The 24,841-nt window shown below is 41.0% G+C and overlaps 1 protein-coding gene across 3 annotated transcripts in view; it reads left to right on the top strand.

The window, feature by feature from the left end:
* TNNI3 (troponin I3, cardiac type) overlaps positions 1–24,841 on the top strand; it is an 82,453-nt gene that overhangs the window by 8,455 nt on the left and 49,157 nt on the right. For all 3 annotated transcript variants that reach the window (XM_089652585.1, XM_089652583.1, XM_089652584.1), the window contains 3 exons: positions 11,817–11,840; positions 14,705–14,717; positions 23,648–23,815. In XM_089652585.1, coding sequence (XP_089508711.1) covers positions 11,830–11,840; positions 14,705–14,717; positions 23,648–23,815 — 192 coding nt within the window. In that variant the 5' untranslated portion in view covers positions 11,817–11,829. The remainder of the gene's footprint in view (positions 1–11,816; positions 11,841–14,704; positions 14,718–23,647; positions 23,816–24,841) is intronic.

Consider the following 24,841-nt stretch of genomic DNA (forward strand, 5'->3'; position numbering starts at 1 on the left):
TAACATTTATTTTTTCATTATGATTTATTTATTTTTTATTTTCGTTTTTTATATAATTTTTTTTATTTTTATTTTTCATTTTTTTATTATTTGTTTATTTTTCATTTATTTATTTTTTTATTTTTGTTTTTATTTTCATTTTTATTTTCATTTTTATTTTTATATTTTTATTTTATTCCATATTATTATATTTTATATATTTTTTATATATATTTGTAAAATGTTTCATTTATTAAGTGTATATTCAATAAAGATTTTTTTAAGGGTATAAGCTAATTGCTAACATGTTTAAGGTTCTTCATTGGCCTAAATATTGAGGTTACAAAAGAGAGTTTTTGGGACCAATTTTGTATTGATTAATATACATACTAAGGTACAGCTTAATTGATTGTGGAAATGGGTTGGTGCTATGTATTTGCTGGAGATTATGTGAAGGAATTCCACGGTATGGGAGCATAGGATGACAGCGTGTTATATTATTCATTAATGCCAATTTACCTATGAGAAGAGAGGGGAGGGTCTTTTTTGTGTGATATAAGCGGCTTGAGACTGGTGGTGTGTGTCTTTGAAAACGCCTTGTGGGAGGGGCGAAACGCATCGACGCACTTCCGGTCTCCCGTCTAACGTCCTACGCAACTTCCGGTGAGTGGAGCGCATGCCGAGCGGTGCGTTCCAAGCGGCCATCTTTGTGCTTGTATACACTCTGTCACCCTCTGCCAAGGCTGTGAGGTTTCTGATGCTGTCCTGGATGATAAGGGAATTATGAGAGCCGGTTGGAGGCAATAAATAATGCTTTATTTTATCTTTTAAAATGTGACTGTCCTGGTGTTTTTTATAGCACTATATGCGGGTATTAGCAATATTACACTATATATGTTTCTTTCCTTACACTGCCTTGGAGTCTGTCTGGAAGGAGAAGTCGGGAGGTAGTAGAAGGAGTACTCAAGGTCTTATGTGGTGGAATGGAGTTCTGGAGGTGGTAAAAGGAGGGTATAGGATCCCTAAAAGTCCTAAAAGGCATCCAATTCACCAGTATATGGTGAGTGCAGTTTATGTTGGTTTAAGCACTGGTGGATGGTGGAAGCACATCAAAAACAACAAAATAATCAATTTTTTGGGAGGACTTTTATGGGGGTTTTTTTGGCTTATGGTGGAAACACATTAAATATTTTTTTTGGGAATAAGGACTTTATGTTTTTTTGGACACTCTTTTAATTTCACAATTATTTGAGTGGGATTTTTCTTAATTATTTCTCATTTGCATTTTTATTCTTTTAGGTTCTGGATTGCGCTGTTTATATTGTTTTTATATTTTTTGGTGCATTGCACTTGTGTACAGCAGCAGTTCATACCTATATATATATCTTTTGGGGTTATATATTTCTGTGGCGCTGGGGTTTGTGATTTCATTTTTTCGTTCTAATGTAACTGGCAACTGCACGGTCATGCAACACTGTATGCAAATTAAAATGTAATCTTTTTTTCACACAAATTAAGCTTTCTTTTGGTGGTATTTGATCACCGCTGGGTTTTTAATTTTTTTGCAATATGAATGAAAAAAAAATTTTGAAAAAAACTTTCTACGTTCTGTTGTAAAACATATCCAATTAAAAAAACAAAACAAAAAAAAAAACAGATTTCTTCATAAATTTAGGCCAAAATGCATTCTGCTACATATCTTTGGTAATAAAATCCCAATAAGTGTATATTTATTGGTTTGTATTGAAGTTATAGCTTGTACAAACTATGGTATATATACTGGAATTTACACAGCTATGATACTATACTGGTAATGGCGGTGATCAGCTACTTATAGTGGAACTCTGATAGTGTGGTGAGCGATCTGGACCTAGCTGACACTGGCTGGGAGGTACACCAACTGACACTGGCATCAATAGCAATACTAATACAGTGATTAGTGCTAATACTGTACACTGTCCCTGTACCAATGACACTGGCTGGGAAGGGGTTAACATCTAGGGGCAATTGAAGGGTTAACTGTGTGCCTAACAATGTGTACTGATGTACTTTACTATCTCTGTTCTTTTCTCCCTGTTTTGCAGGGAGACAAAACAGAGAGATCATTTTTCATAAAACACAGTTTTGTGATTGCCCACGCGTGACCAGTTGACTTCCACCAAAACGTTTGGCTGAAATCAGCTGCCAAATTGGCTGCGCGCCCTGAACCCAGAAGAAAAGGCGCAACATACTGGTATGTTGCCAGGTCTGGAGCTGCCACCAGTAGTGCATTTAGATTTTGTGCTGCCCTAGGCAACACAAAAATGTTGCGCCCCCTCCCCTATGAGAGAGCGAGAGAGTTCAATAAGTGTGTGTATGTATATATGATTCTCTCTCTCTTCCTTTCTGTTCTCTCTCTCTTCCCTTTCTCTCTCTCTCTCTCTCTCTATTTCTCCCTCTCTCTTCCCCCCCTCTTCCCCACTCCTCTCTCCTCTCTTTCTCCCCCCTCTCTCTTCCTCCCCCTCTTCCCCCCTCCCCCCCTCCATCTTCCCCCCTCTCTCTTTCTCCCCCCTCTCTCTTTCTCCTCCCCTCTCTCTTTCTCCTCCCCTCTCTCTTTCTCCTCCCTTCTCTCTTTTTCTCCCTCTCCCTCTTTCTCCCCCTCTTTCTCCCGCTCTCTCTTTCTCCCTCCCTCTCTTCCTCCCTCTCTCTCTCTCTGCTGATCTCCATGCAGTCCCATACGAAGTGTCAGTGGAATCTGCCGGATGGATGACAGGAGGGAGAGCCCACAGAAGACATCACAGCTCACCTCCTCCATACTCTTTCAGCACTTCTCTCCCTGCTAAAGGCTGTCCCCTGGTCCTGGCTCATCAGCTGCTGGAGGGAGAGGTACACGATCGTCACTCTGCAACAGATCTCCCCCACATCGATCTTCCTGCTGTCCGCCACTGCTCAAAAGGTCCCTTCTTCCAGGGGGGCGGTGCTGCCCCCAAAAAATTGTCGCCCTAGGCAAACGCCTTGTTTGCCTCACAGTAGATACGCCCCTGGCTGCCGCCCACTCACAGGATAACTACTGTAGGGGGGAGTGGCAAACGGTTAAATTGGAACCAAACTCTCTCATCATCATTAACTATTTTTAATCCTTATGCTGCTAATATTAATAAATAGATTGGAAGATGCAGTATATCATATTTACTTGTTGATACTATATGCATTTTTCAGCCATGGACCAGAGGTCTCCTGCAGGCTCAGCATACTGTCCATTTCTATGCACCACCTCTGAGTTGTGGTGCATAGAAATGAATGAAATGTCATTTACATTTCAATAAAGTTAGAAGGAAAAAAAAAGTACACTGTGTGATGCCCTTAAATGTGCACCGCACTGCCCCCTCCCAGCCTTCACACTGATAGCTGCCTGAACAGTAAGGCTGGCCATACATATGTAGATTTTCAGACAAGAATATTCATATGAAAAGTCATACGAAAATTCTTTGAACATTCGGTGAATGAACGAATATTGTTCGAAAACTGTCTTTTGCTTTTAACATTCAACTTTAAAATTAATGTAATTTCTGACCGATAACCACATATACTGGTCGAAAATTTGTTTGATTGAGAAAAGTTTTACTTCCTGCCCCTTCAAATTTTCCCATCACAGAGGTCAAAAACAAACATCGATTTGACCCTACTAACAATTAGAAAATCAAAAGAATATGCTTGAAAAGAAAATTCCTGTACGAAAATGTATATGTGTTTGGCCAGCTTAAGACCCTGCATTTTATTGTGTGGCCCAGTGTGAACAGACACTGAGGCATTCAACTTGTAGTTTAAATGTCTTTTGTAGTTTCCTTGTGCTCTAGGATGTATAAAATGGCCCCTCATCATTTTTTTTTTTCGCATTGGCAAAGGTTCCCCAAGGCTGTGCCCAGCTTGCCTTGCTTATAAAGTTTGAGTACACATTTAATGATGAGTTGGCTAAATTGATTTTTTTGTCCAGTTTGAAGATCATTAGTCATTTGCTTCGATACAAGATAGTTTTGTCTTCAGGAAAGTGACCCTAAATGGCTTAGTTGATTAAACAAATTATCAGGCTATTCAATACAGGACAGCCACTTTAAGTTATGATGAACATTAACCTCCCTGGCGGTATTCCTGAGTGTAGCTCGGGGTAAAGTTTCAGCACCAAAAGCAGTAACCCCGAGCTACACTCAGGAATACCCTGCAGCGTTGCTGTGAGATCCCTTCTGCACTTACCTTGTCCTGTGCTCCCGTGATGTCCCCCCTGCAGCATCCCCGGCCATCTCCTCCGTCCAGCATCTGTCTTCCGGGTTCCGTTCCCTGAGACGTCGGGACGTACGCAGAAGGAACCGGAGGAAATTTAAAAATGTCAAAAAGTGACATTCACTAAATACACTAGAATCACATAGTATAACATTACTGTATCAAACCATTTCACATACATTTTGTCCCGAGTGCTTTGTCCTGTGCCCTGCCTGCATTTTTACTGTTCTTTCTGCCTGGAAACTGAGAAACGTCCATGGCGTCCAAAAAGCGTCCCTTTAGGTCAAAAGCGGTTTTAGACCAGCTAGAGAACAGCGATAGTAAATTAGAACCACTTGCAGAATTGAGTGATAATGTTTCGTGGGGGAAATTCGTCATCAGACACTGAAAACGATTTTGCAACTAAGATCATTGATGTGCAAACTTGGCGCTCTATTTCAAATTTCAGTGTTTTTGGTTTGATTATATTATTGAATTAAATTTATTATTATGTTATTATTTTTTATGATTTTGTGTTTCAAATTTTATCCTACCCGGGATGTTTACTAGACTCTTGTTCGGACAGATTTCAGTGAGTTATTCCTAAAAATTACAGGCCTGCAATAGAAAAACAACATATTTCCATTAAAAAAATGTACCGCTTTGAGGTTAATGAACTGTTAAAGCATATCCCCACCTCACTATTTGTTTGTTATGTGTTCCCATTTCTTACCTTTTAGATATTTTTTAGGAGGAGGTTTATGGCTGATTCTAAGAATTTCTGGACAGTCTTACAGTGTCTTTGCCCCCACACACACTGACTTGTCCCTCAATAATATAGAATGCAGGAGGGCAGATTCTAAATTTTGAAACCTTTGTTGGGACAGACAACTGTGAACACAGCACAGACAGGGTTAATTATGTTAAACATTACTCCACAGCCCCCTGCTAAACATTACAAATCAGAGAGGGGATTTTAAAGCAAGTAAAAAGCACTTAAAAAGGTAGCCAGCATTTAAAAAATTTGTTTTTAAAGTATTACTAAACCCGCAACAGTAAAATCAGCCTATATATGCAGTAAAGCATGCTTGTTATACTCACTTTGGAACCTAAAGGGTTAATCCTCTGCATGGTGTAAAAAGGCTGTTTGATCCTGACTGCTCTGTTCCTTCCCTTGTTCAAGCGACCATCTCTTATCTCCTAATCAGATGGACTGAACCGTAGGCCTTTTGCACATGTTCAGTCTGTGTATTGCTAGAGATTTTTTTTTTTTTTGGGAGAGTGCACGTGATCAGCACAGAGCCAATCAGCACTGGTCAGATAGAGGTCAGGGGTTTTGCATCCCCCTAGAGCAGAAAGAAAACTCCTCCTACAAGGTTTAGCTAGTGCTTGGCTGAACACTGATAGAATCCACAAGACTGCTCTAACCTCTGATGAGAAAAGGTATTTAGTAGTTTATTTTTAAAATAATTGCATTTCCATGTTCTGTGTACTGTGGGAGACCAGATATAGTGAATGCAGGGTCCTGGGTTTAGTAACAATTTAAGTTATGCTATGTTAATAGCAACATATAATAAATATAAAGTAGTTGTTATCCCAATTTGGCTGAAAAAGTGGAAATACACTTTAAAATATAATCAGTAGTCACAGGCTTATCAGACACTTAAAGGGCATCAGTCCCCTACAGGCTCTACAAGCTAACATGCCATCCAGAACAGAAATTTAGCAGATAAAAAAACACAGAAGGAACTTGATGCCTCTTATCTATTTTCTGCTTTAAAGCCTGCCAGCTGGACCAAATATGGAGATGTGCAGGGAAGTTTGAAAGGTAATTATGGTTAATAGCTAAGAGGTGTGATATCTCCAATAACTGTATCACTAAACAAGGTCATTCTGTAATTAGAACTCTTATCCTGACATGCAGCATATTTAAGGCCCTGATAATTCTGTAGGCCTGGGGCTGTATTGGTCATGACATATATTTTGTTTGAAAGGAAATACCAGAGAATGACAGCAGCAATAAGAAAAATGACCCCTTGATTTACATATCCTTAAGAAAATAAATATATTTAGATGGAGGACAGTAGATATGTAAGCTACATAGCAACCTGAAGTTGAATGTGGAGCTACTCTGAAATTTGTAAAGTGGAACTTCACTCTCTCAATCAACATTAACTATTTTTAATCCTTATGCTGCTATCATTAGAAAATAGATAGGTATTACATCACAATTGCATGTTTTATTGTTTTTTTTTTTTACATTTCTTCAGTTGCTTTCTGGTTTTCATGCCTAGGCAAATTATTATTATTATTACACAAGATTTATATAGCGCCAACAGTTTGCTCAGCGCTTTACAATATATAACGGGAGACAATACAGCAACAATGTAGTTCAATACAAGAGGGTTAGGAGGGCCTGATCCTTGGAGCTAACAATCTAAGAGGCAAATGATGTCATACATCCCAGGAGTCTTCAGGAGGGGAGGAGAGGTTTTCTTAACTAAGCACACCCTCTCCTGCTTGCATGCCTGAGCTAAGGGCAGGAAGTAAATGCTACATGAATCATCTGCCCTTACTCAAGATGGCCATGGACAGAAATGCTAGGGGGTGTTTTTTAAAGTGATTTTTCAACAAAAGAAAGCATGGAGACATGGATGGGTGAGTTTTCTTTGAATATTAAAAATGTATTAAACAGCGTTTTTGGTTTGTGGTGCTCAGATGCAGTGTAGTTCCACTTTTAATTGTTTGCCAACCATATTATGTCGTTGTCCTTTGATGTCTCTGTGTTTAAAATGCAGATTGTCCCAGGAACACCAAGACTATGATAACTCAATATGGAAATAGAGAATACCCCTCCCTCCCAGACCCACTTATACACACATACAGACCATGCACATCTCCCTATTAATTATAGAGGACCGTGTATTTCTTTCTGGGATGTTAGAGAAGGAAGCATATTGATATGCTTTTTTTCTGTGTGTGTATATATATATATATCTATATATACTATATCGCTAAAAGTATTGGGACGCCGGCCTTTACACACACAAACTTTAATGGCATCCCAGTCTTAGTCCGTAGGGTTCAATATTAAGTTGGCCACGCTTTGCAGCTATAACAACTTCAACTCTTCTGGGAAGGCTGTGCACAAGGTTTAGGAGGGTGTCTATGGGAATGTTTGACCATTCTTCCAGAAGTGCATTTGTGAAGTCAGGCACGATGTCGAACGAGAAGACCTGGCTCACAGTCTCCATTCTAATTCATCCCAAAGGTGTTCTATCAGTTTGAGGTCAGGACTCTGTGCAGGCCAGTCAAGTTCCTCCACCCCAAACTCGCTCATCCATGTCTTTATGGACCTTGCTTTGTGCACTGGTGCGCAGTCATGTTGGAACAGGAAGGGGCCATCCCCAAGCTGTTCCACAAAGTTGGGAGCATGACATTTTCCAAAATGTTTTGCTATGCTGATGCCTTAAGAGTTCCCTTCACTGAAACTAAGGGACCAAGCCCAGCCCCTGAAAAACAAGCCCACACCATAATCCCTCCTCCACCAAACTTTAAATTTGGCAAAATGCAGTCAGGCAAGCGACGTTCTCTTGGCAACCACCAAATCCAGACATGTCCGTCGGATTGCCAGACAGAGAAGTGTGATTCATCACTCCAGAGAATAAATCTCCACTGCTCTACAGTCCAGTGGCAGCATGCTTTACACCACTGCATCCAATGCTTTGCATTGCACTTGGTGATGTAAGGCTTGGATGCAGCTGCTCAGCCATGGAAACCCTTTCTATGAAACTCTCTACTTACTGTTGTTGTGCTATTCTGAAGGCCATGCAAAGTTTGGAGGTATTTAGCTATTGACTCTGCAGACAGTTGGAGACTTCTACACACGGTGCCCTTCAGCATGCGCTGACCCCAGTCTGTCATTTTATGTGACCTACCACTTCATTCATGGATGGACTTATTGCACAGGTGGCAACCTATCCTGGTACACGCTTGAATTCACTGAGCTCCTGAGAGTGACCCATTCTTTCACAAATGTTTGTAGTCTGCATGCCTAGGTGCTTGAATTTATACATCTGTGGCCATGGAGGTAATTGGAACACCTGAATCCAATGATTTGGAGGGGTGTCCCAATACTTTTGGCAATATAGTGTATGTATATACTGGTCAGATTTCTGACAACCATATACAATGCCTAGGCATTCCTTTTTTTATCTGCGCATATCTCTGCTCTGTTGGTGACTGGTTGGCCATTTTGCTGGGTGACAATTTTGCAATAGTGTTGCTCTGAGTCTTCCTTCACTGGCATCATATTGAACTGTCACCTCTTCACTGACATCATAGTAACTGAGAACTGGGTGTGCAATAACCTTTTTTTTTTTTAAATATGTTTATTTAAGTTTCCAAGTTGTACAAAGACAGCAAAAGTACATGTGTTGAAAATGTGTCAATTCAGTGATGACAGTAAAAAAAAACATAAGCAAATAGGCTATGGATATAATAATAACTAAGAAAAAGCGCCACACACTTGTATCTCCAATACAGCTGCAAACCTTGGCTCAATAGGTATAAATAATAAATAATAAAAGGAATGCGCTAATCAATATTAAAGTGTCACAAAATAATAAACTAAATATATAAAAATAAATATCCAAAATTCATATATAAAGTCCAACCACCATAAAGTGATACACAATGTAGCAACCTGTGTATAAATAAATAAATAAAGTCCACAATTCTTGTATCAAATCCAGCCACCATAAAGTGATAAACAATGTAGCAATCTTGTATAAATAATTGACAACATGAAGGAAATCCACCACCGAATTAATTAAATAAACTCACCAGAGCTGATCAAATTATAAATCAGCATAATCGCTATTGCTCTGGGAGCGATGATCTGTTTGAAGTATCCAAAGGTATGGGAGCAATACTCTGCAATCAGCCAGCATGGATGAAGGAGCTTTCTTAACAAATGAACCTCCTCTCTCTCTCCATGAACGTTCTTTAAAACATAGGCTTTATTGAATGTCAAAGCCCCGCCCTACGCATTTCGTCTTTCGACGTCCTCACGGAGCGGGGCTTAATGGAGACGTTCCTCGAGGCTGTCGGCTGGATCACCGCGGTGAACGAAGCTCGTCCTGGGATTGACAGAGGCGGTTTATGCTGGTGCGGCTTAGACACCTTCTTTGTGAGTTTTTAAAAGAAGGTGTCTAAGCCAACACCAGCATAAACCGCCTCTGTCAATCCCAGGACGAGCTTCGTTCACAGCGGTGATCCAGCCGACAGCCTCAAGGAACATCTCCATTAAGCCCCGCGAGGACGTCGAAAGACGAAATGCGTAGGGCGGAGCTTTGACATTCAATAAAGCCTATGTTTTAAAGAACGTTCATGGAGAGAGAGAGAGGAGGTTCGTTTCTTAAGAAAGTTCCTTCATCCATGCTGGCTGATTGCAGAGTATTGCTCCCATACCTTTGGATACTTCAAACAGATCATCACTCCCAGAGCAATAGCGATTATGCTGATTTATAATTTGATCAGCAAATCGCTCTGGTGAGTTTATTTAATTAATTCGGTGGTGGATTGCCTTCACGTTGTCAATTATTTATACAAGATTGCTACATTGTTTATCACTTTATGGTGGCTGGATTTGATACAAGAATTGTGGACTTTATTTATTTATACACAGATTGCTACATTGTTTATCACTTTATGGTGGTTGGACTTTATATATGAATTGTGGATATTTATTTTTATAGATTTAGTTTATTATTTTGTGACACTTTTATATTGATTAGCGCATTCCTTTTATTATTTATTAAATAGGCTATGGAAAGAGGAATATCCAATAGCCAAATCAGCAACATATTGTATGCAATATACAAATGCTATATGCATCCTAAAACAAACGTACACATGAGTTTTCTCGCCCAAAGCAAGAAGGAGAAAACTAACTAAGAGGCTTGGATGACCACTAATATATGGTAAGATAAGTAATTCTTCAAGGCAGTTATATCAGCTGTCATGAACAACGTTTGAAGAATGTCCATACTTCCCCTTGGGTCAAAAAAACCAACAACAATAAAGAACAAGTGAGAATAAGACAGTACATACTTGTAAGGACACAGACTGAAATAAAAAAGGCAAAACAAAAGAAGGAAGGAGCCTAACAAGATGTAAGCTGTGATTGTAGATACATCTTATTGATGATACTATTTTATACAATGCATGTGTGATCTCAAATATGTTCTTTGTAATGATAAACTGAAAAATAAAAAAATTAACAAAAAAGAAAGCAGGATTCCTGCAGAGGTTACTAGAGGTTCCATGAGCAATGAGCAATTCCTGGCTCACAGATAAGTAATCTTTTTCGCTATTTTAAGGAGGGCATTCTGACTATTGACCACCTAATGGTAGGCACATTCTTTCCAATTTTCATCAGTATTATGATGCCCTTCTATTACTGTTCACCATTGTAAGTAGGCTCTTCCCACTGATCACAAGTGTAAGGGAGCATTCATTGACCAACAGTATAAGGGGAGACTTTATTGACCAACAGTGTAAGGAGGCAGTATTTTTATTTTTTTGTGCTGCCCTAGGCAACACAAAAACTGGGCACTCCCCCCAAATAAAAAATAAAAAGAGAGAGGAGGGAAAGAGAGAGAGAGAGAAAACATCCTTGGAGTCACAGACAGAGAGATGTGTTCTTCCAGCACTCACCTGAACCTCTCCGTAATAAAAGCAGCCGGCCATCCCCAATGTCATCCTTGTGCGGGAACAAGAGTCAGCCTCTACCTACACCCTCCAGAAGTTTGTAGACTCTCTCGGATCCTATGGTGGAGCTTAGGCAGTGCCTCACCTGGTCCCCATCATCTGTCACCTGTCACGTGAGTCCTTTCTTCCAGGGGGTGGTGCCGCCCCCCCCTAAAAAATGCCGCCCAAGGCAAATGCCTTGTTTTCCTTACAGTAAATACTCCCCAATAAGAAGGCACATTTCCACTGACCATCAATGTGAGGGAACACTACAGTTTCTTGCGCTGCACTTTAGCAAATGTGCTGGGGTGCCACGATTCTTAATGGCACCTTTTGTGCATCGCCAACCGCAGAGCGATTTAACACACTCTAAACTGCATGGCTGCAGAGCACCATGCAAATTCAGTGCGGTGCTATTTAAAAAAAAAGTTAGGGACTTCTTTCCCTATTTTTTTCGTGGGAAAGGCAGTCCATTGAAATGAATAAGCTGCTCTACCCATTACTTGCATGTACAAACGCAAACACAAATGCAAGTATGTCACATTAATCTTATTCTTTAATCAACTCTTATATCGCAACATAATATTCACGCGAATACACCGTAAGCTGTAGTATAGTTATTATTGTCAGGGGTTCTTAAGATTCTGAAAGTTATTTCAAAGGTTGTGGTAATAAAATAGTTGAGAAAGGATGATTTAAAGACTCTACTGCCCTAATGGAGCAAGCCATCAATAAATCCTGTTCTGCCTAAAAATATCACATTTGTCATGAACGTATACTTTTCTTATAATGAAAGGATCATTTCTGAGCTGTACAAATTCCTCACTCAATTTTTGTTTCTCCTCTAGGGACAAAGCAAAGATGTCGGATGGGTAAGTATTACCTTGTCTTTTGTATATATCATTTAAACCTTTATAGTAAAATTATACTCAGTGTTATAAACTCTAAAAGCCTTTTTTTTGCTTGTCCATGTTTTAAAAAGATTATCCAAATGGGGGCCAAGTTAAAAGAGTGGTGTTGACCATTCCAGCAGATTAATCATTTATTTCCTATCCAGCACCAGCATCAACCATAGACCCACTGGAGTGTCCAGGTGTGAGGCCTTCTAGGGAAAAGTCTATACTGAATTGCCCTACCTATTACCATGCACACTTACATGTGCCAAGCTTCAAAGAAAAGCTTACATTTTGTAAATCTTCTATGAAATGGAATGACTAGGATGAGGTCTAAAGCGACATATAAGCATTCAAAGGCAACTGGCCGTGCATGCACAACACCTGCCACCTAATGATCTTTCTAACCTAAGATCTTCTACAATCCTGTAAGCTCTTATTGGGCAAATTTATACATACTTTATATTTATGTGCTTTGTTTAATTTTAACGCCACTGAGCATTACTCTATAGGAAACCATAGCATGCTTTTTAAAATGGGTGTTAAGGATGCATCCTGCCGAGAATGTTATTTCAATATAAAAATATTTTTACTAATAATTAAAAAATATACAAATATCAGCTAAGAAATGTGTAAAGTTTCAAAAAATTAAACTGACTACAAATATTACAGCTTATCTTTAAAGGACCAAGAAAAAGAGAGGAAGGCGCCTCTAAGTGCAGTATTGACAATTTATTCAGTAAACAATGGAAAATTTGAACTTACAAGATAAACGGTTAAAAAGACTCATGGTGTGGTAATTAGATCCAGGTGGGACATCCAGCAGTCCAGCAGCAAACTCTGTCTATAGGATCAGGAAGTAGAGTCCAGGATGTGCCTGTGCATCAAAAATGATGCTTGGAGAGCAGAGTCAGATGAAGCAGGTGAAGGGGGCGGTAATGCATTTCGGAGCATGCTCAATAGGCTCCTATCTTACAGCTACAGAGGTTGGGCTCCAACAAGCGTGCCCTATATAATATACATTTTCTTTAAAGGACCAGTCCACCCAAAAGTGATACTGATGTTCTGATAGCACTAAACCATCCTTTGACTGCTTAGGCCTTATAGAAAAACCAGCATGAGCATTTCCCAGAGTATGTGGCTCTGCCTCACCGTTCTCACTGCTCCTGTTGTAGTAAGATCAATCTGCAGTAGACATCATTGTGTACTATTTATAACCAATCCAACCCCCCGGTCACATCAAGCCCGACTTTGAAATTGTGCGACTTACAGTGAAATCGCACGATTTCAAAGTTGGGTGAGAAGCCTATTTCAGGTGCGATTTGCAAGACATCTGACACAGATGTCTATGCAAATCGCACCAAAAGTAGTACATGTACTACTTTAGAAATCGGTGCGGATCCGACCAAGTTGGAACCGCACTGATTTGACCGCTGTAATTGCAAACAATAGGATGCGACTTGGCATACGATTTGTAAGTCGCATGGCATGCGAATCGCATGACAAGTTGCACCCGATGTGACCAGGGTGTTATTCAGAGAATCAAACAACCTGTTACATGGGCAGAGCTTTAAGTTCAGGATTGGCAATGCTCAATATGTGTCCATGAGAAAAATAAGAGATGTTCATTGAGATCCTCTTCACACTAGCTTTTTTCAAATCGCTGGCGGAATTGCTGTGATTCTGCTTACGATTTGAAAACATGCTGTTAAAGTGCTAACACCTGAAAATGCAGGTTTTTGCTGCAATTGCGGTGCATTTATTCAGGCAGCAAATGCGCCACGATTGTGCAATTAAAATCACAGAATGCGCGACGCCCATAAAAGGAACCTTTTTTGGGCATTGCTCATCCCACAATTTTGTTTGCCGATCGCCTTTGCAGCGTGCAAAAAACATGCAGCGATCACATCAAAAACAGTTACTATTCTAATGAATGGCACCTGAAAACGTGATCTCGCATTTTTCAAAATGTTTACAGTGCATTTTCAGATCGTGGGCAGAAATGTGGGGATTCTACCCGCGATCTGAAAAAACCCTAGTGTGAATGGGGTCCCAATGAACATCTCTTATTTAGGCCTGAATTGGCCCACTGATATTTAGCAAAACCTGAAATATCAGTTTTGGATGTATGCATTTTAAGACCGATAATTACAGAAAAGCAATCAAAATGCTATATAGTTTTATAGTTGTTTAAAGGGTAACTCCACATTTGTGGAAAACAAAATATAACTAATTAAATAATTAACATAGCAAATACAATTGCTACACAAACCATACTAAAAAATAACTTTCCTTTTTAAACTGCAGCACTGCAATTTTCTGTAAACTCCACTGCAGTATTGCAATCTGGAAGTGTTCTGTACATCGTGGGTGTATAGAATGCCTTCAAAAATTTAATTTCCTGCTAGTATGAAGAACTCTGCATTAAGATACAAGTCAAGTTTTTAGGCATCCTCTGCAACAAAAAATTCATTTTTGGTCAGATACTCCCTAAGTTTATTCACTTCTAAAGGGATGTAGACACTGCAACTATATTCATAAGAACTCTCAAAGTGCAGCAACCGAATAAAATGAATTAATTACTCCCATCCAGAATCACTGTCCACAGGACATGATCTAACAAAGGGCTATTATTCCTTCAGATCAGAAACAGGTTGGAATCTATAACAAAGTTTGTTAAAATCCTTGCAATTTACATAACTTATTTTTTTCTCAACAAATATGGAGTTACTCTTTAAGTTGTAAAGTCTTTTTAACAAGTATATAGACCTTTTAAAGGAAGTTTTTGTTGTTATTATTACAGTGAGGTCTGCATTTTCACACTATTTTTTTCTGTCTTGCAGGGAAGACGTAACAGTAAGTATTTTGCATGAGCTTGGCTTCAGTTCAGTATGCCTTAGAACCATTGATTTAGAAAACAAAATATTTTACATAATAGAAATAGAAAGTTGTAAGCTATTTTATTAGTCTATATTTCTCCTGCTAATGCGATAACTAACAAACACAAATGATACTGAAAACATTTTGATTTCAGTAAACCAAAACATTTTTCTGTCATTTAACAGTTATTTCCAAATACCTAAAAAACCTATCGGTGAGTTGTTCTACTATTTTAACAAGTCATTATTTTACCATTAAGAGTGGTCTGTACGAGGACCAGATGTGACTTGTTAGCCAATTAATGACAAACTAATTGGACCAAAAGTACTACGGTTAAAGAAAGTGGGCAGTGTAAAATAGCGCTCTCTTTGTCTGTGATGAGTTTGCCAATTTTTGCAGATGAGAAATTGTTCGTAAATTTGCAAAATGCTGTCTCTCTGATGAAATGATGGGGCCAAATTTTCAAAAATTCAAGGTGGGCTTACCTGTGTATAGTATATAATGTGCTGCTAAGGTTCCAACACCCAGCTTATAAAAGTAAAAGGGTGTCTGCATTTCTTTTTTTTTCTTTTCAGTATATATTAATTTTCCAGGTAAGGATAGATTGTACCCTTTACCATTGCTAGGATCTGAATGCCACCTCAATACTTCCCAGCAGCATCTTCTGAGGACTATAGCCAGTGAGGTGTGTGGACATGATTGATATAAAAGTGGTGACTGTTTCATGTCATAATGTTCCCTCTCATCCAGGGGCAGACTGACAACTCATGGGGCCCCCAGGCAATTGGGGATCATGAGGCCCCTGTGTCCTTGCCTACACTCAAAACACACCCAAAAAAGCCTATAAAAGGTACCAGGGGCATGTTATGGGGCCCCCTACTGACCCCGGGCCCTTGGGCAGTGCCCGAGTGCTCGAATGGTCAGTCCACTCCTGCTCTCATCTCAGCATACCAGACCTTCTTACATGGAATATATCATGTCACCCTAATGAAGCTGCATATCAAAACAACGGATTTAATGTCACCCCATCTTGCAATATCCAATGCCTTGCTGGCCACAGCAGCTCTTACCACATCTATGCCACACACATCAGAGCCCTCTTCCTGATCAGTTCTCAGGGGATCACAGTAATTTCAAAGTTTTCTAAAGTTTTTATCTCCTGTACTATTTTTACACTCAAGGACCACTGAGAAGCAGACCAAAGTAGGTAGCATAATCTCTCTACTGCAAGGGACGCCTCAAGCTTGGGCCTTTCGTATTATGAGGTAGGAAAACAAGATGTTGATCAGTGTCTCTTCTCTGTTTGAGGCACTGGCCAGATTTTTAAGTTTTGTGTTGAACTACTACTGCTGGGTCTGCTCTCCATAATTTCCCCTAGGGTCAGAGGCCTGTGGAAAAATGTACTTCAGATTTCCGTAGTGAATATTTATAAACATCGGTTCATCTTGGTCTTTCTGAGCAATTGAAGGACGAGTTCGCCAAAGTAGGTATCCTTGAGTCATTGCAGGAACTGATTAGGTTGTCTAGCCAGGTTTACCGCAACCTAAGAAAACACAAGCTGGGGAAGATGAGGACCCACTATTGTACCTGGTTCACTTATATTCCACTGGCCATGGCATCAGTCACTCCAACATCTTCATTACGCCAGGATTGAATGCCAGTATTGGGGGCTGTTGGAATATTTCTTGCATAGTTTCATCCTCTTTTATGATGGGTTGCAAATCTTTGATTATCTTTCTTATTCCTTCTAGTGCTGGATTGTATGTGGTTTCTAGAGGTACACAGTTATTTGTTTTTTTCTCTCTTTGTATTGGAGTAGATTTTCACTTTGGGTTTTAAAGGCTGTGTTTCATTCTATGCAGTAAGATAAAAAACCTTCTGTGTGCTGCTCCCTCCACAGCCCCCCCTCAATACTCACCTGAGCCCCCTCTCAATCCAGCGATGTGAACGGGAGCCTTGGCTGTCCCTGGTCTCTCCCTCCTCATTGGCTAAGATACAGCAGTGGGAGCCATTGGTTCCCACTGCTGTCAATCACAGCCAGCAAGCCAATGAAGAAAGAGTGGGGGGCAGGGCCAAGCCATGGCTCTATGTGTCTAATGGACTTAGGAGCGCACCAGTGCCCCCATTGCAAGCTTCTTGCTATTGGAGGCACTGATCAAGGGGGAGGAGCCAGGAGTGCCAGCAGGGGACCCAAGGAGGATTGAGGCTGCTCTGTGCAAAACCATTGCACAGAGTAGGTAAGTATGACATGTTTTTTTTTTTTTTTTTAAAAAAAGGTTCTAAGGGACTAAAGTTCCACTTTAAAATGTATAAAGTTTGCGCTGAGTAAAAAATATTAATTTTGGAACTGTATAAAAGAATTATTTTATAAAAGTATGAAATGTATGTAACACCCTGCTATTATTCAAAGAGACACAAGGTGGCATTGTCCTGCAACTCAGTGGCGCAAACTCTGGTGAAAAGCTTTATGGATCTTGTAGGATGAACTGCAGGATTTTGTTAAAAGGCTGCTAAGTGGGGGACTGCATTTTCCAGAGGAGCTGGAGTGTGGGTGAGGACATATAAATGTAGAAGTCTGGGAACGAAGACAGGAAGAGAGCTGGGAGAACATTGGAGGACTGGGCCAGGCCAGAGAGAGAGAGAGAGTGGAGAAAGAGGGAGAAACAGCCAACCGCTGACATTGCCAAAGAATCTGGAGACCTACCCTGTCAGCCAGTGACCCGGAGTGCTGCAGTTAGAAACAAACTCTACAGGAGGAACCGCAGAACCGCTGAGGGCCCCTGTCTGCAGTGAAACCACCAGCAACTGGGATGATGCCACAGATCGTGTGAGAGAGTCCCAATCTCCAGCCAATTAAGTTGTCACTGGCATTCTCTTGCATCAGCCATTCTCTATCATTTTCACAAGTTACAGAAGTTGAGGCCTAGTTCACCCAACCTTGTAGCAAACACATCTCCATCATAATCTAGTCATCAGGGCATACTGCAGTGTCTGCCCCCAAGCCACACCGCCGTCTTCTCTGTAATTGGTTCACATCTATTAAAGGCACTAGTCATTGTTGCCATCTGCTACTTAGAGAGGAATTGACTCTTTGTCAGTAAGTGCTTCTGCCCACTCTTTAAACCTCTTGCTTAAAATCTGCACCTCATTTTGTGCCTTAAAGGGGTACTGCCCAAGTTAAATATCACTTAAAGGGATAGTGCTTGTGCTTGCATAAATCCTTTTGAAGAACTCCCACCTGTTGAAGCCAAGGAGATCTTAATTCTTGAAGTGCACCAACTAGGCACCAACAAGCACACAGAAGATCTTCCACTGCAGTTAAGGGGACTTTGACCTTCCTAGTTAAAGAGCTCATTCTTTATTTCAGATTTGAACCTTGTCATCAGCTTCTGAGGGTTCAAAGTAAGCTAGCTTTACTCTCTAATAGTTTTCCTTTGCTCACTGGGGACATAAGCATCTCAGAGTTGAGGCCTTTGGTTCAAATCTGAATTACAGGACGTCCAGAACTGATTGAGATTTTTGTTCTGTTTGTGCTGGCCTTTGCTCAAAGTTACTAAGGGTTATAACTGTTATTATTGCAGGCCTATCATTTTATGCTGCTTTGCTGCTCTCATACTTCACTTAATATAAACAAAGTATAAGTTCACTCAAACTTGTGTGTGTCTATTTTCTGGTAATATTGAGAGAGTTTACTCTGGCCAGACGTGTACGTGGTGTCAGCAGGGGTTGAGCTTTCAGAGTGGGGTCAAGAGAAACATGGAGCCCGAAGGTAACTCAGAGACCCTTAAGGGGGTAGTCCTACATGTAGTATTAAATTAGAACAAATCTAACATTTCATTGGGTCACTATAATGTAAAATGACAGATGGAGAAGTTCTATGAGTCATAAGGGAGATAGCCCAGAGCATTTCTAGTTAGCACTGAGATTATAGTCTTGCGCTATTAAATATAAAAATCAATAATAAACAAGTATAACATATTAAAATCTATTTAAAGATTATTTGTTTTAACAAATTATATATTTTGAAGCAAAACATTTCAGATTTTATTTATTATTCGTGATATTGAGAAACTGAAACAATATTAGGTTGTCCAATGAACCTGAAATGTATGTCAAGGCAAAAAGATTGTAGTACATGAATATTTCCCCTAAAAAATGCTGCAAGTACAGAAAAATAACTGTTGATGTGCCAAAAATATATTGGGGTTGATTTACTAAAGGCAAATAAGCTGTGCACCGCAAGTGTACTCCAAGTGCACTCGGAAGTGCACTGCAAGTGCATCTGAGGGAACATGCAAGGAAAACAAAAAACAGCATTTTTGCTTGCACATGATTGGATGATAGAAATCAGCAGAGCTTCCCTTCATTTCAGAGCTTCCCCTCAGACCTACAGGTGAAACTCGAAAAAGTAGAATATCGTGCAAAAGTTCATTTATTTCAGTAATGAAACTTCAAAGGTGAAACTAATATATGAGATAGACTCATTACATGCAAAGCAAGATAGTTCAAGCCGTGATTTGTCATCATTGTGATGATTATGGCTTACAGCTCATGAAAACCCCAAATCCACAATCTCAGAAAATTAGAATATTGTGAAAAGGTGCAATATTCTAGGCTCAAAGTGTCCCACTCTAATCAGCGAATTAAGCCATAACACCTGCAAAGGGTTCATGAGCCTTTAAATGATCTCTCAGTCTGGTTCAGTAGGAATCACAATCATGGGAAAGACTGCTGACCTGACAGTTGTGCAGAAAACCATCATTGACACCCTCCATAAGGAGGGAAAGCCTCAAAAGGTAATTGCAAAAGAAGTTGGATGTTCCCAAAATGCTGTATCAAAGCACATGAATAGAAAGTTATGTGAAAGGAAAAAGTGTGGAAGAAAAAGGTGCACAAGCAGCAGGGATGACCGCAGCCTGGAGAGGATTGTCAGGAAAAGGCCATTCAAAAGTGTTGGGGACTTTCACAAGGAGTGGACTGAGCCTGGAGTCAGTGCATCAAGAGCCACCACACACAGACGGATTCGGGACATGGGCTTCAAATGTCATATTCCTCTTGTCAATCCGCTCCTGAACAACAAACAACGTCAGAAGCGTCTTACCTGGGCTAAAGAAAAACAGACCTGGTCTGTTGCTCAGTGGTCCAAAGTCCTCTTTTCTGATGAGAGCAACTTTTGCATCTCATTTGGAAACCAAGGACCCAGAGTATGGAGGAAGAATGGAGAGGCACACACTGCAAGATGCTTGAAGTCCAGTGTGAAGTTTCCACAGTCTGTGTTGATTTTGGGAGCCATGTCAGCTGCTGGTGTTGGTCCACTGTGCTTCATTAAGTCCAGGGTCAATGCAGCCGTCTACCAGGAGATTTTGGAGCACTTCATGCTTCCTTCTGCAGACGAGCTTTATGGGGATGCTGACTTCATTTTCCAGCAGGACTTGGCACTTGCCCACACTGCCAAAAGCACCAAAACCTGGCTCAATGACCATGGGATTACTGTGCTTGATTGGCCAGCAAACTCGTCTGACCTGAACCCCATAGAGAATCTATGGGGCATTGCCAAAAGAAAGATGAGAGACATGAGACCGAACAATGCAGAAGAGCTGAAGGCCGCTATTGAAGCATCCTGGTCTTCCATAACACCTCAGCAGTGCCACAGGCTGATAGCTTCCATGCCACGCCGCATTGAGGCAGTAATTGCTGCAAAAGGGGCCCAAACCAAATACTGAGTACATATGCATGCTTATACTTTTCAGAGGTCCAATATTGTTCTATGTTCAATCCTTGTTTTATTGATTGCATGTAATATTCTAATTTTCTGAGATTGTGGATTTGGGGTTTTCATGAGCTGTAAGCCATAATCATCACAATTATGACAAATCACGGCTTGAACTATCTTGCTTTGCATGTAATGAGTCTATCTCATATATTAGTTTCACCTTTTAAGTTGCATTAATGAAATAAATTAACTTTTGTACGATATTCTAATTTTTCAAGTTTCACTTGTAGAGCAACTGCATTTTCAGTGTACTTGCAGTGAACAGCCTATTTGCCTTTAGTGAATCAAACCCACTGTGTTCCTACCTCCTACCTTCCTCTTTGACATGATCGCACAGAGTATTTTCAGCTCAGAATTCCCAAGCACATGATGTAAGTCCTGTTTATTTAAAGGCTAAGTTCATATTTTGGGAAAAAATAATAAATACACATATTTCTGCAGGAAAAAAATATGCATTTATTACTTGTTCATGCAGGAGCCTGGAAAGCATTGCAACTGTGATCAGTAGAACATGGGTGCAATGTCAGGTTCCTGCAGACTCTCAGTATAGCTGTCTGCCTGTACCTTCCATGTGGGCAGACAGTTACTGAAATGCAGCAAAATCAAGGAACAATGAGGGCGCTCACCAGCACCGTCGCAGTTCATTGAGAACTAAAAGCCATCCAAGACGGGGGGGGACATGACTGATTAAACAGGTTGCACGTTACACCCTAAATCATCCTTTAACTGGTTCCCAACTGCGATATAGCCGAAGGATGGCTACAGCACGGTTGTGTAATCCTGGGACGACGTCCATGGACGTCATTCCAGGACGCGCCCCCAGCGGCGCTCCTGGCCCCGCAGGTGATCTCTGTGTCCTACAGACACAACTGACCACATGGTACGGTAAACGGCCAATCACGGTGGCTTTTTACCAGGTGATCAGCTGTGTCCAATGACACAGCGATTACCCGGTAAATACAGTTGCTGGTTATCGGCTGTACTTTCCTCACACTGTCACAGCGTGAGGAAAATACTGCCGAAAACCTGCAATTGTCAGCGAAGGGATCGGCACTGATGATCAATGCCCAGAAGTGCCGCCCACCTGTGTCATCCAACTGTGCTGAGCAGTGCCCCCCTCCTGTAACCATCAGTGCCACCCACCTGTTCCACACAGCAGTGCCACCCACCTGTGCCCAGCAGTGCCACCCATCAGTGCTGCCCGCCTGTGCCACCCACCTGTGCCCAGCAGTGCCACCCACCTGTGCCACTCAGCAGTGCAACCCACCTGTGCCACCCACCTGTTCCACTCAGCAGTGCAACCCACCTGTGCCACCCACCTGTTCCACTCAGCAGTGCCACCCACCTGCACCCTGCAGTGCCACCCATCAGTGCTGCCCAGCACAGCTGCCCAGCAGTGCCACCTATCAGTGCAGCATCATCAGTGCCAGCTCATCAGTGTCATCTATCAGTGCCTCCTATCAGTGCCACCTATCACTGCCTCCTATCAGTGCCCTTTGTGCCGCCTATCCGTGCCACCTCATCAGTGCCCATCAACGCTGCCTATCCATGCCCATCAGTGCTGCCTATCAGTGTAGCCTCATCAACGCACATCAGGGAAGGAGAAAATTTATCTCTTTGCAAAATTGTATAATAAATACAAAGAAAAATGTTTTTTTAAATTGTTTGCTCTTTTTATGTTTATAGCGCAAAATAAAACACCCAGCGGTTATTAAATAGTATACCACCAAAAGAAAGCTCTATTTGTCTGAAAAAAATGATAAAAATGTCATATGGGTATAATGTTGCATGACTGCGCAATTGTCATTCAAAGTGTGAGAGCGCTGAAAGCTAATAATTGGCCTGGGCAGGAAGGAGGTATAAGTGCCCAGTAGGCAAGTGGTTAATTTCTGATGGATTACAAATAACAAAGTCATCTCCTCACTAGGGTTGTCACCTCATCCCTTTAAAACCGGTTAATTACACAGGTTCTGTGGCTGATTAAGGTGGTAAATAAACTCACTTAGTGCCTTGTCTGCATTAAATTAGCCTTAGAACCTGTGTGATTAACCACTTGCCCTCCTGAGGATTTACCCCCCTTCCTGACCAGGCCATTTTTATGCATTACGGCACTGCGTCACATTAACTGACAATTGCACGGTCATGTAACGCTGCACCCAAATAAAATTTGCGGGGGTTTTTTCCCACGAATTGAGCTTTCTTTCAGTGGTATTTGATCACCTGTGTGTTTTTGTAGTAAATGTCCTAATGCTAGGATTCCAAAAACAACCTCAAGGCTTACCACCAGAGTTTTTGGTCCATACAGGTACCCTGATTCCAGGGTGTCCCATCACAACTGGACCTTCCATACACTGGGTTGCTAGAGACTGCTCCACATTGTAACAACCATGCAAGTCTACTCAAGGCACAGGTTACCCAGCTTGGGTCCCCTAATACACCTGGGATGACAGGGATACTGCCTAGGTCAGGGCAATGTTCAAATGGAACTCTGCTGTTCCCCCAGAAGACCTCTACTACTGGGGCTGTAATAGTGAGTGCAGCTCTCTCATTCAAAGTGGGTATCAGGACCACTCGACACTGGCGCAAAGGGGGCCAATGGCTGCCAAAGGAACTCAGACAGGCAACGATAGGGATCTTTGACCAAACAGGTAACCCATACAAGCCATGTGACAATAATGGAAACTCTGATATTTCAGACCCATCAGCAGGCGGGAACCTAACCTTTGTACTAGAGTTCAGCTGGGCAGAGGCCAGGTAATCAGTAAAGTCTGGCTGGGCAGTGGCCAGGGAATCAGCAAAGTCTGGCTGGGCAACTGAAAGGGAATCAGCACTCAGCAAAATGAAAATAAAACTTGATAGCGCAATATCATCTGGTATTTAATGATTACTGAATCTATTGCTTTAAGCGTATATATGGGGGATATAATGCAGCAGCAGAGCGATTTGTTTGATTTTTGTGAGGATATTCACACTTCATGTTTTTATATACATTATAGTTTTGTATAATTATAAGGAGTTTCTAGATTTTTGCACTATTTAGAGTGGAGTGCGTATGATTTTAGATTAGAAAGCCAATACAGTCTTTTCTCTTAGCAGATGTTTAGAAATAAAATCATAACTTTTTACCATCTAGTATGAAGAGGAGGAACAAGAGTATGAAGAAGAAGAAGAAGTAGAAGAAGAAGAAGTAGAAGAACCAAAGCCATCCAAACCTGTACCTCCTCCAGTCACGGCTCCACCACTTATCCGACGGAAATCATCAGCCAACTACCGTTCCTATGCCACCGAGCCTCATGCCAAGGTACGATATTCCAGGGTAGCAAGTGATATGATTACGGCAAAATACATTTCATTGTAAAATTACCAATTTTGCCTTTACCAAAATTTCAATGAAATGCCCCAATAATTTCCCATTGTGGCCCTGCTTAGTTGAAATTTGTTTCAAAAAAATTATCCACTTTTTTTAACCTTTCCGTGTTATTTTCTGAGCTCTGCGATGCCCCCCAAACCACCCTTAGCATTCAGTCAGTGAACAGCATGTTGCAACAAATAAAAGGGTGTAATAGTGGTACACATAAAAATAAAGTACACTATCTGTGTTCAGACCCTTCAGAATAACGTAGCACCTAGCAAAATTTTTGACCACAAATCAACACAAATTAAAATTAACATATATATATATATATATATATATATATATGTATATATACACATCAGGACTCAAAATTTCAAGTCCTGAGCTACTAGCCTGGCCCTAAGGGTTACTCCCCACCAACCCCACCCAACCCCTACTCTGCCCCACACCTAATTCTGCCCCTAAATACGCCCTCATAAAGGATCTTCTGAAATGACACTGTTAAATGTTTTATGCAGAATAAAGTTAACAAAAATAAATATTAACAACAACAGGAAGAGGAAGCGTATGTAGGGGTCTTGCAATGCACCTGCCATGCTCCTGCAAAAATCTGTGCATTTTTTTTTTTAATAAAGGTGACCCAAGAACTACTTTAGCACAAGTAGAGCGAAAGGGGGGCACTGATACTCTGCATAATGAAGAGGTGGGGCAATGGCACTCTGCGGAGTGAGGGGGGCACTGATGCCCTGTGGAAGGAGAAGGGGGGCAATGATGCCCTGTGGAGGGAGAAGGGGAGCACTGATGCCCTGTGGAGGGAGAAGGGGGGCACTAATGCCCTGTGGAGCGAGAAGGGAGGCACTGGTGCTCTGCAGATGGAGAGGGGGCACTGAGGGGGGCTGTAGTCAGAAGGAGGTAAGTGGGGCTGATTTTAGCAATGCTGGGTGTTCTTTAAGGCAGGCATCTTACTGTTTG

Source organism: Staurois parvus, unplaced genomic scaffold (assembly GCF_062004578.1).
Source record: "Staurois parvus isolate SC_StPar_1 unplaced genomic scaffold, SC_StPar_1.0 ptg000686l, whole genome shotgun sequence".
In the NCBI taxonomy this organism is placed as follows: domain Eukaryota; kingdom Metazoa; phylum Chordata; class Amphibia; order Anura; family Ranidae; genus Staurois; species Staurois parvus.